Here is a 13,132-nt window from a genome sequence, read left to right as displayed (position 1 = left end):
GAAATAAATCCCACATTTATTCAGCTTTCACCCGTTTGAAGCTTGAAATAAGAATAAAGATCACCAGCGTCACACAGATCCAAACAGAGATTTATTAAAACGACAATTGATAAATGAATACACATTTCTTCATCTGAAGGAGACCGACTTCTTTAGCTACGTCTTGACAAAATGTTTCATACATACACGCGCGCGCACGCACACACGAACACACACACTTCGCAGAGGTCCACGTATGTTTTTTTCAACAATTTACATTGTGCATATATCCACATATGTACAAAAATCCATTTATTATGATACATTTAATTCCAAACAACAAAAAAACATTGGAAATAAAAATAAATAACAAACAGGCCCACGTGTTACAAAATTAAAATCCACATTTTTTTAAACAACCAAGAAGGAAAATCAGGCCTTTGATGTGCAAGTAAAAAAAGTTTCCTCCGAGACTAAAAATATAGGCTATTTATTTTGTGTAAGGGTGTGGGGGGAAATGTGCTGCTTATAGTTGGTCCCATATAATCTTGTACGCACATTTATCTATTTATATCTTTTTACAATACTCAGTGATACACACAAATTCAACGGTAGCTGATAGATCTCTCACAAAACTCCAGTTATACGTCCATGACAAACGCTACAAAGACTTGTTCGACACAATGAAGTCACAGTCAAAAATAAAAAAAGAAACTCTGGAAAGCGGGTTGTGAATTTGGTGATTTGGGTGTTTATATTGCACATTACATAAAAGTTTACTTGACTATAACCTCCAGATCTCTCCAGTGGGAATGTGTAAGGGGGGTGGCGGTGAGAGTGTGGCCGGTTTAAGTGTACTCCTGACCGGACGACTCTTCTGACAAAGACCGCTGTGCTGTGAACGGGTCGAACCCGTTTTCATCTACTGACAGGCAATTGCCTGCCGAGCTGTAGCCCTTCTTTTTAGTTCTCCTCTCCTCCATCTTGATAGTATCGTACAGCCCCTGCGGAGCCTCCTCTAACAGGTTATCTCTCTCTGAGTAGGACGGTTTCATTTGGCACACGTTGCGCAGCAGCAGCAGGGCTGGTGCGTAAAGCACATTGACGAGGCCCATACCCAGATTAAGTTGTACAAACCCGAGGCTGTGCACTATCTGACCGGCGACTATAGGACCCATAGCGTATGCAACAGAATAGGAAATATCTGCTATAGCGTAAACACTACCGTACACTGAAACATGACGCACGTCAACTAAAAACGCGAGTGTGGGCAGCAGGGCAGTGTCGACCAGTGCGATGCCGAAACAAATGCCGCACAACGGGGCGATGAGCTGCGCAAAACTTTTGCATGCAGGGAGTGTGCATGAGCTGGCCCCTATGATTACCATACCTAAAGCTCCGTAGAACCACTGCAAATTTGGATGCTGTGCTGCCAATTTAACCGTTATGTACACACCGAGGACGTGAGGGAAGAAGGCTGGGAGCCAAGTGAGCCCCATTTCCCACTGAGTGGAGTGCATGGTGGTTTCCATCCAGTTGGCGATGGTGGGCTCTAGAAAGGCCAGGGGGATGTTGCACACTGTGAGCGCCCCGGCCACCACAGCTATGTAGGGGTCAATCATGAGTCTGTATATGGGGGTGCCGACCGGCATGTTCTCTCTAGTCCTGTTGGAGAACGGCTTGATCACGGTCAGCAGCATTAAGCCGTCCGCCAGGCAAATGCACGCGAGCACGATGAAGGGCACTTTCTTGCCCGCGAACTCGTACAGGATGCCCCCGAAGGGAGGCGCCACCAGACTCCCGAAAGAGATAAACGCCAGCGCAATGCCCAGCGCCGTGCTCCTCTCCGCCTCCTCCGTGTACTTGTCGGCTATCATCGCGATCCCAGATGTGTCCGCGAAAGCAGAGCCCAGACCCTGCAAACTTCTGGCCACAAAGAGCGTCGCGTAGTTCTCCCCGATTGCAAATATGCATGTGGACACGAACATAACAATCAGGCCGATTAAAAGTGGAATGTCATATCCAACCCGGTCTATGAAAGTTCCTGACAGCGGGTTAACTAAAAGCTGCAGGATGGCTTTGGATGCAAAAAGTACTCCTATCTGGACATCTAAATTGTCCTTGTTGCTTTTGTCTTGGCTTGTGCTGTTGGCGGATGAGTTGGGGTGCATCACTACGTGGACGTGCTCTGACTGCTCACTCTCCAGCTCAGCAAGATAGTCTGGAATAATTGGCACGATTACCATGTAGAGCATATTGTCCAGCAGGAGAGCCACGCAAACAATCACTAATATGATCCGTCTTTGCTGGTGAGGATCCCTCATCGCGGTGCCAAACTGCTTGGTTCTTTCGCCCATCTCGGACAGTTTGACGGCGGCTGATTTGACCAGCCCGGATGATCCTCCTTCTCCATCCATGATGTGCTTTTCTCTTAAAAAAAATGATTTTCGATTCAAAAAATTGTGGTTGTGCTTCTCCCCCGTCTGCTGCCGATCTTTCAACACCTCGGATGACTCATTGGTGTTTTCTCTACATTGATGTGATGCTCCCCGTCCTCACCTCGCCTGTGCGTAAAGGGAGAGGCGAAGAGGAACTTGGCTGCCTCATCGGTGAAGATGGCTTTCCTCAGCTTCCTCAACGTGTCCTCGCCTCAGCCACATCCGATCTTGTTTCATGATCTCCCGAGAAGTGACGTGTTGAAATCGTAGAATTTCTGCACCGTGCAGAGGTTTCGCTCGCTAATCTTACATGGCAAAGTTTGTTTGGAGCGATTTTTGGTCACTTATTTGCAACACTTCGGACGCTCAAACTCTCTGGTCTCTGTGTCCATACCTCCTATCACCTGTGGCACTTTTGCGCTCAGCTCTGAGACCACGAGTGACTTCGTGGCCATTGGTGCACATTAACCCGCAGGTTGGGCGCTATTTTAGTCCCCTTTTTTGTCTCCTCTTTTCACCAAGAGCTGTGACGCATCACCAGCTTGCCCCCAAGTGGATCCCTTCGCCACTTGCCTCCTTTATGTTAATTTCCAACCATGGCAGCAATCACTTCAACCAATAAGAGCCAGTGAGCACCACATCACGACCCCTCCACAAGAGCCTGGAAGAAAAGAGGCTTTCTTAATCTTAATGTGCGGCGTGTCACTCGTGACTCTGGTGCTTTTCTTCAGCGCTCCTATATGAATTCAAAGACATATACGCACACGCACAGCTGAGATATCTGCAGTAATACATCTTAACCAAAGAACAGCTATCAAATCTGATCTCAAGATAACATACAGAGACATCCAGTGTGTGTATACTGTGTGTGTAGGCGCACCCACCGCAGGTGCAAAGCCCATATGTAAAGCTTAAGAAAACTTTAGACACCACAAACATAAATAAAACAACGCACTTCTCTTTACAGATACAGGTGATTTAGAGAATATAAGTGACACAAATATTCAAGTCAGTACATTTATCAGCTGCTTTGGGAAAACACTGTTTCTTAGCTTTTTGTTTATTTAATTCCCAAAACATCGTGTGCCAGATATGAACTCATTAACGACTCGCTGCTGCAGGAGCTGAAGAGATTTCAGCACCACGAGGCTGCGGACAGCTCCTGTCGCCACAGACAAACAGTTAGTTTGTTTTTACCTCAATGTGTATGGAAAAAAAAGTTTACTTTGTTAAAATGTAGCCAAAGAACCAAAACATGTCAATAACAACAACAATAAAACTGTGTATTGACACAGGAACCACTGAATGCAGCTCTTATATCCTGAGATAGAATCGTGCCAACAGATCGGGAGATGTGGGGACGCTTCTTAATATAACAAAAGACACCGGCGACACCTTGTGGCGAAAATCTGCAAGTACACACAACACATAAAAATCATCCCATCACCTTCTCTCAGTGATGTTGTCGTTGATATTTGAATTAAGTTATTTATGTACTTAGAACCACTAATGGTGCTCCCCATTAAGAGTGTAGAATGAGAAACTTTTCTGATGGTTTCAGTGGATGGTAACACTATTTACTACACTACACTATTTACTGGGGCCATTTCAGACACATAACTCGTCACATGATTAATCATATATATATATATATATATATCCCAGCAATCATCATTTCATCTGTATATGATAACTCAACTCAACTTTATTTATAGAGCACTTTAAAAACAACAGCTGAAATAAAGTGCTGTACATAAACATAAAAACATAAGACATAAAACAAGCAATTAAAAACAATAAAAACACCAAAACAATAAAATGAAGCAAAACAATAAAAACACTAAAACAAGAGCAGAGTCTCATGCTGAGTTAAAAGCCAAGTAATAAAAATGGACAGTCAGGGGACATGTCTGATGCGCAAAGGTAGGTCGTTCCAAAGTTTGGGAGCAGCAACAGAAAAAGTAGGTAAGGCGGGGTGAGACCATTTAAAGATTTAAAAACAAATAAAAGAATTTTAAAATGAACTCTAAAGTGCACAGGCAGCCAGTGGAGGGAGGCCAGAATGGGAGTTATGTGCTCCCTCTTACATGCTCCAGTTAAGAGACAAGCAGCAGCATTTTGAACCAACTGGAGACGTGTGAGGGAGGACTGGCTGACTCTAAAATAAAGTGCGTTACTCTAATCCAAGGCATGGATTACTGTTTCAAAGTGCTTAACCTTTGCCAGCTGCCTAAGATGAAAAAAGCTGGACTTTACCAATTTGCCGATCCAATTTAAAATCACTGTCCATCTGAAAACCCAAATGTGAAACTGTTGGCTTCACATAATATGCCAAGGGCCCAAGTCAACGTGGGGGGGGGGGGTTCCACAAGAGCCATTGAGCCATTGGGACCAAACACCATCACTTCTGTTTTCTTTTCCTTAAAATTTAAAAAGTTCAGGGCCATCCAGGCTTTAATGTCTTCAAGACATAACAGAAGTGGTTTAAGTGAGAGAGCATCTTTCTTCTTCAGCAGCACATACATCTGATTATTGTCAGCTTAACAATGGAAAGAAATACCGTGCTTTCTAAGGATGGGACCAGAGGCAGTAAATGGGGTGAGGAAAGCAGGGGCCCTACAATTTAACCCTGTAGAGCCCCATATGACAGAGGAGCAGAGCAGGACTCAGACACACCAATGCTTACACACATAGTTCTGTCTGCCAGATAAGGCCTAAGAGCACTACCTCAAATGCCCACTAGGTGCCGTAACCGCGCCACTAAGATATTGTGGTCCTCAGTATCAAAGGCCGCTGTTGGGTCCAGCAGAACAAGAATCACATAGCCAAGGACATATATAGTAAAGGGCACCTTTTTTAATTCAATAAAGTTGTTCTTTGAACACAGGCATTTTTCTAAGGTGGCAATCACTCATAAGGGCCCATACTCTGCTCTTTCTTTGGGCCCCTCCACCTCACAGGTCCCAGTGTAACTGCACTGCCTGCACTGTCTGTATTTATGCCCCTGCACTCAACCTGTGCAGCGTAGGCTTAGTGAATAGCTCAGGATCAACTAAATTATTCTTAGAGTATATAATGACTCATCACAGAAGCTCGATAAATTACAGAATAAAGTGAAACAGTGACACTGTTGAATCTCAACTTTTAAGCTATTGAAATGTTTCAAACAATCTATAAACTCTATATCTGTCAGCTGACTATCCAAATACTGTTACCCAGTTTTTTTTTTGTGCCCTATATTTACATTCCTGTCATAATTTTGTTGTATTTACTATGGTGTAAAATAATTTATGTTTATATATTTTTCAATGCCAGAATCATGTTAAATGTTTAACAGGCTTGTTTGTTTTTTAAATGTATTGATTTGATTACTAGAACTATCATCATTTGCCAGTAGAGGGCGGCAAAGACTTGCAAATAATAACAAGTCTGTGATCCATTAACTGTAAAACACAGTGTGGCCCCTCAGCTAAAACATAAAACACAGGAGTGGAACCTTTCTAATTTAATTTGATTTCATTTGATTTTTGTTTCTGTGTGACCTGAGACCCTGATCATGGAGCACAAACAGGAACAAGCACATAATGTTTAATAACAAATACAGTTAGGCCAAAGTACAACAAATGTTACCTAAACTAAGAAAGAACATTCTTCAAAATTCACCAATTTTACAAATCACTCCTGGCTTATCTGACTGTAAAAGCAAAACTGATTTAAACAGATGGATGCTTTAAATAATATTTTGAAAAATATCTTTCTCTATAATTCACATTTATACAAAATCTCCCAAACAATTGTCATTACAGAGGTTGCAGATCTTCTGGTTTCCAGCCCTTTATATCTTTCAGTGACTTCATGAATTCTGCTGTTGTTCACTCTAACATTACAAACAGTGTGTCTGTACCTTTGGTTTTCATGCCACAGAAACTTTTCTAGTTTAAGTTCTTGTTTAAATTCAACGTAAATAGCACATGATGTCATACCTCTGAGCTGACTTTGCCTTTGTGCAAACTGTTCAACATTTACTTTCAACCAGTTGATTGTTGTTACACTTCACTCTAACACTGGAGCCCAACCAAGTGATCTAAATTAACCTCAGTGACCCAGTCTGAGTTTAAAATTAAATGGATAATGTCTTCTGGTGCCACAAAATGCCTTAAAATGTTTGTTTACATCAGTTTGTATTGTTTTTAACAGAAAATTTTAACCTGTATGTCAAACTCTTTAATTTGGATATATACTAGCGTAAGAAAGTTACAACAGGCCCCAGTGCACACCATTATGATGCACCCTAGTGCACGATATTGTGCACATATAGAGACTTGACACTGAACATCAACATACACATTACTCAGTAATCATCACTGCATATCTGACAAAAATATGAGTCAGTAAGAAATTAATCATTTAATTGAATCGTTTTTACAGTTTATTTATAACTTTTATAGCTTATACAGAAAAAGCATATCGTTTTGTTTTAGACAGCTACTAAATATTATTTAAAAAAAGAAAGAAAGAAAAGAAAACTGTGATGCAATGGGTTTTTCTTTTCTGATGTGACAAGTTAAAATGTATTGTTTGTGTAATGGCCATGAGAGCATCTTGTGCTTTTTAGTTGCTGATATCAACATTGATGATGATTCCTGTTATAAACCAGCACACTGGATGATGATCTGAACAGTGGAGGGGTGGTCCAGCATGTTCAGTGGATTATTTGATGCAGAAAAAGCAACATTAATACACCAACAGCAGGATTAACACGCCACAGGAAATAACTGCCCAATTTCACTAATGAGAGGCTTGGCCCAGCAGCAGCCGTTAGATAAACACTCCACAGTTTTTTTTAATGTACAGATTTCATACAGTGCAGAGATGTGACCACATGGATAATCTGTGACTCATTCTGGTAACTCAGCAGCGTCTGCAGGAGTTCAGACGGTCAGCTCTGTCCTCTGGGTTGAGATATGGACAGTGACCTGGCCTCAGACGTGCAGACGATATGAGCGAGGTTTAATAAATGAGACCAGAAGAAAGGCTAGTGACGCAAATATCACTTAATCCAGATTATTCTCTGGGGAAAAAAATCCCTTTAAAGATTATTTCAAGAAAAATCCACAGGGAATGTGTCACATCTTTGACACAGTTTGTTTCAAAATCAGAACATCAGTCGGTGAGGAATCATCATGGACAGACGCAGGCAGTGTTATATAAGCTCTTTGTTTCTGTCATGTGACATGTCTCCTTCCACTGTGTCATCTAATCTGACCCGTGGACTGTAACGTGTCATGTTTAATGTTGGATTTACTCTGACCTTTGCTTTTCCTTTTTAAGTAGCTCTAACCTGAATGATTATTTAACATCAGCCACTGTGCTTATCGGGCCGACACAAAGTTAATAATTAACTCGGGGGTTTGTGCAAACAGTATCTCCCTCAAGTGACGTTTGTCCTTCACCTTTTACTCAGTAAAATCTGTTTTGCTCCATTTATTTTTTTTATTTATTTCCCAAATTGTAACTCAGCAGCAGATCTCATGCACTTAAACAGATCATCAGTTGGCATAAGATAAAGTGCTCTTCAACTGTAATCCTCCTTTTAGAAGTCCTTATGCTTTTTGATTTTTGTGGACATCTCATCCAGCTGAGGTTAACAGCATTTACGTCGTCGGACACTTACGACAAAAATCTGAAACTTTAAGAGATTCAGAAAAGTGAATGTAAACTTAACTGACATAATTTCTTTATGTGATTTTATACTGTTTTTGAAATTTGAATCATAATGTTTTCTTTAGAATTATATCTATTACTGAGGAGGAAATGTCCTAAATATTGTTTACAAGAATTTGCAACAACCTGAGGAAGAATTTACGTTTTTTTTATTTTGTGCTTCTGCTGTCTATAAAGCTTTTTACAGCTGTCTAAATAACAGAATCCAATGCAAAGTACTGAATTTTCATTCAGAAACAAACTGCACAAACTTTAGGTTTAATCTGAAAATAAATGTTGTTCATGTAATATATTATTTTAAAGCTCTTTTGGTATGCTACACGATGGAACTACCCACAGACACATCAGATCAATATGTAGTTGGCTATAAGCGTATTTTGCAGAGGTGTTCAGAGTTTGCCGTATTGCAGGATTAGAGGTCAAAGGTCAAATTATGTTTATTTTAGTGTCATTAAAATGTGACTGGAATATAGATTACAGTCTAGGCTTTACAATGATATATGATGTCAAGACACTCTGAGAAGGTTTCCCTTTTTTATACTGGCTTTGTGTGTAAAATGGAGAAAAAAAACTTGGCACACAGCGCTCAGTGTGAGGTCAGGGCTTTATAAAAAGGTAGCAAGCAGGTGTCATGCCGTATGCAGCAGACATCTGAGAGACACAGCACCAAAAAAAACAACAACACAAAAACAGCACAGCGAAACACCAAATGAGAGTAAATCTGGGGTTGGCTTTCACTTTCACTTTTGCTGGTGGGCATGTTTACAGACAGTGACCTACAATCCTGCATAGTATACCTTTAAATATAATGACCTTGGTACAAACAAAGAATAAGTGAAAACACTGGTGATGAGAAACTATCTATTATTTTTTTATTTATTTAAGGTCAAAATCTGACTCTGATTAACCAGATCTCTCCGAACATGTCACATGTGTGCACCCGTGTGTGGTGGGGCTGCTGTTTATGCTGCATCAGATTTTTTTTTCAATGACAGATTATTATTTTTTACACCATCTGTCTGTGACTGGCATGAAATTTAGCACACTTATCTCCCACCAAAGCACAGACAGGAACACCTTCGCCTCACCTTGTGGGCGTATGGTGCTCTAAACCCCGACTCCACTGAATGAAAAGGCTTGTAGTCAGATTTAGTTACTTGAACAATGTGTTGTAAGAGAGCTCAATGGGATTACGTATATCTGTCTGTGACAAGTTGTTCTCCTTTCTTCCTGTGAGCTTGTTGCTATTAAGGCTGCTTCTATCTACAGCTCTGACCGAAGGATCACTGAGATCACTAGTCCACAAACGCTTGTCTGGTAATCAGCTCTCAGTCAATAGGACGACTGTTTCCAAGAATTTGATCCTAATCTGCTGGATTCCCCAGTCTTTTTCAAGAAAAACCCTGTTCTGTTCAGGTTGATGAGGAGCAGCAGAGTTTATGAGGAAGTACATGATTATGACATGTAATACCTGCTAATGAGCTTGTTCAGTGTGCAGCAAGGACACTTCAGAGTTGGCTGCACGACAGCACATCTGAGTCAGCTTCTGACGTCTTTGTGCAAACTGCAACCAGCAACTCTATATGTCAGTTGGTTGGTCGGTTAACAAATATTTCCTCACCCTTTGGCAGCTGCAGGCAACACACACATCCCTGCACTTGTACTTTTGTGAGGACCTGTACTGATAACCTTAACCATCACAACTAAATGCCAAATCCTAATCCCTACTCTTGGCCTTAACCTTAACCTTAACCCCAAGTCCTAACCCTCAAACAGGCCTCTGAAGAAATGAGAACCGGCCAAAATGTCAGCATTTTCCAAAAATGTCCTCACTATGTTGTTTAAAAATGTGCTCCGGTCCTCACATTGTAGCAAATACAAGAACACACAGACCTACACATACACAAACACCATTTACAACGTTCAATTTCATAACTCATGAACTGGCTGTCTTAGGTAGGTATTAATGGACTAGTGACAAGGTTGTGTGTGTATGAAGAGCCCAGTGTCACTCTGAGGTTGCTGGAATCCGCCGCTTGGGCAGTGACTTGTGGCATCAGAAACCGACATAACTAAGCGTCCTGTAACGTCGGCATGGTTGCTGTTATAGTTTAACAGTGCCCAGCGGCTTAAGGGGGAAACGCAGTGGAACAAGGACAAAAGTCCGAGTGGGGCAGGCGGGAGGTGTCGTGAATGGGTCCAACAAACACAGACTTTCACGCGAGAGATTGGTGTTTGTGTCTTTTTTCAGAAACCTAACCACTTGCAATTCTTGCCTAAAACTAACCACGTGTTTTTGTTGTTGAATGAAAAAAACGTCAATTCGCTGTGTTGTACCGACGTAGTGCATTAAGACATTGAGACACTGATAGTGTGCTGCTTTTGAGCGTCATTGGTTTTGCAAGTATTTGGTCATGAACCAAAGTACTGGACAAATTAACACTTTAATCTGATGATGGTGCTGGACGACAGGTCAGGTGGTCAACAAGAAAGACTTAAGTCAGTCCACTGAAACAAACTTCACAGTCCTTTCAGTAGTGAGACATTTACTCAAACCAAAAAAAATGTCAAACTGGTGGCGCTAGTGAAAAAGTCAGAGGATCACCAATTAAATGAGAATCCATGTAATAGCTGTTAAAATATTCCAGATCAGATCAAAGTGGTGAATAGACTGGTTTACATATAGAGCCACGCTGCTAACCTGGCTAATGAAAACTTGCTGCACATTAAAATCAGAGCTACTTTATAGTGTTGCTGTTGCTTGTATTTATGACTGACTTGTCATAATCTGAATTAGTGGTTATGCCCTTTTTTCTTACTGTATGTTGGAGGGTATGTGCTTTTGTATAGTACGTTTTCCTTAATGTGGGACTGCAGATGGAAATGAGCCTGTATGGCTAAATCTGGCACATTTGTGTGACTTAGGTGATCATAAACATAAACATACATTTTCGAGTTAAACATTGAGTTTATACATTGACTGATTGTATTCACGTTTTGTATCCCAGCTTTGTTATCTCCAAAAACAAAGATCACACATTTCATCCTGTGAAGATGCAGCTGCTTTCCCTTCCAGCCATGTAATCCTCTGATTTATGCACTGACAGCTTCAAGCGTTGCTTTCATTAGACAATGACAACACTGCAATTCAAGAGCTAAGTCCATGTGACATAAATGTGTTATTTGTCTAATTTAAGGAGTGAACAGGACTCTCTTTGGATGGCTCTGAACCTGCGTGACTGTGCCTCATTAGGGCTGACTCCTCCTCCGTTGGGACAGGCTGCCGCCGACGGTGAGAGGATTTCACCTGCCTGGCAAGAACATCAGCCACCCCTGAGGTTAGTGTGACAGAGACTACATGTCTCACTGTGGCTTATTTCGGGAGTGCATGTATTTAGCAGCTCAGAGTTTAGACTGCTGAAGTCTTTTCTTCTCCGTGTCCCTGTTGACACTGTAACACTTGATATAAATGTGGCTCATATTTAGAGAAGACAGGATGGCATGCGTGTAATGCAAGGAACAGACCACAAGACATTTTAATGCTGGTGTTAGTAATGTGGCTGCCACGGCTAGTTGGTGTCAGAAGAGACTGAATTCCTTTAAATTGCTCAGTCAGTCCAGCTGCATAACTTGATCTTAGCTTGATCTAAACAACTCAGCATATGTTAAAAGGTGTAAAAACAGCTAAATAAGTTCCACTAGATGAATCTGAAGTAGAACACATCATAAAGTACTAACATCAGCAGCTCCAAGGTACGAACGTAAGAGCTCTACCACACTGTCTACCTCTTTATTGATAATTAAAATAATTGTCCACTTCAAAATGAGCTTACGTTCACGTTCCCTCAGGTGTAGCCTGCAGTATAAATTGCATAATACTGTCTTAACACAGTGACTGCCTTTCCTACCATATATAGAAGTTACATCACCTAAATCTGTCGTCCTAACAAAAACACAATCGATTAATCTGCTTAGTAACTGCTTGAGACAGCCGTGTCATGAGAGGGCGTCTCTGTACGCTGGTCAGTGGCAGAAATTTGGTATCTTATTTACAGCAGCAGAGGCAGAGCAGGAGGGGTGACTTCAGGGGTTCTGGAGTTTTTGAAATACCTTCAACTTTGTGTCACTCAGATAATAATATGTGCCTATGTTGTTTATCCTGCTATGCGCTTCTCTACATTCATTCATTTTCTGTAACCGCTTATCCTGTTGGGGGTCGCAGGGGGGGCTGGAGCCTATCCCAGCTGACATTGGGCGAGAGGACAGGCCGCCAGGCTGACACATAAGCCTCGTTTCCACCAATCACTTTCGGTACCTGTACCTTTGGGACCAAAAGTAACCCTTCAGACATAGAACCTAGACCCTAGTGTTTCCACCACAAAAGTACCCTTAAATGTGGGCGGGGTTGTTGTCACTCATCGCTCCGTCCAGCACTCACCGAGGGAAGTCTGCACCTCCTTTATCATCCACAAAACGAGGCTGCACGCCGACATTTTCAGAACAAAACAGAACAGGCTGCTCAGGGGTTTAGTGTTGCCAGAGCCCACAGGAACAACGCTCCATGATGCTTTTTTTTTTCTCCAAGTGAGGATTAGAATATCACATAACCCAGTCGAAAGTGGGATGCTATGAAGATCCACTCATTACTAAAAGTGTATGTCAAATGAAAACTAAAGTAACAGTTGTCACAGTGAAATTTAAGGTGTGCTGATGGATTCACATCATCAGCTCATGCACTGAGTAACATTACAAGTTAATGTTCCACCTTAAAAGTCACTGGCAGTCGGCCCAGTGAAATAAGTTATTTTTACTCTGACTCCAGCTGCTGTGAGAGGCAGCAAAACATCCTTTCATTTTATAGTTACAGTTTACTAATAAAACTCTCCACAGTATGAACAGTGGTTACATGAGCCTCAAAACCAGCCACAACTCAGCCCTGAGCAGAGTGACCGTCCTCTACTGACCAATCAACAGACTGCAGTGTTCACAGC

At 41.6% G+C, this 13,132-nt stretch overlaps 1 protein-coding gene across 1 annotated transcript; it reads right to left on the bottom strand.

Annotated features, from left to right (window-relative positions):
- Window positions 1-179: 179 nt before the first annotated feature.
- slc18a3b (solute carrier family 18 member 3b) lies at window positions 180-2,887 on the bottom strand. Its single transcript, XM_049564123.1, has one exon. The coding sequence runs from the start codon at window positions 2,394-2,396 to the stop codon at window positions 828-830; it is 1,569 nt and encodes a 522-aa protein (XP_049420080.1). The 5' UTR covers window positions 2,397-2,887; the 3' UTR covers window positions 180-827.
- Between the last annotated feature and the right edge of the window lie 10,245 nt (window positions 2,888-13,132).

The sequence above is a fragment of the Epinephelus fuscoguttatus genome, linkage group LG20 (genome assembly GCF_011397635.1).
Source record: "Epinephelus fuscoguttatus linkage group LG20, E.fuscoguttatus.final_Chr_v1".
Lineage (NCBI taxonomy): Eukaryota > Metazoa > Chordata > Actinopteri > Perciformes > Serranidae > Epinephelus > Epinephelus fuscoguttatus.
This window is presented reverse-complemented; position numbering and strand designations above follow the sequence as displayed.

What these genes read in the sequence shown, in the direction of transcription:
- slc18a3b (XM_049564123.1), bottom strand. Translation starts at nt 2,396, where the DNA reads ATGGATGGAGAAGGAGGATCATCCGGGCTGGTCAAATCAGCCGCCGTC.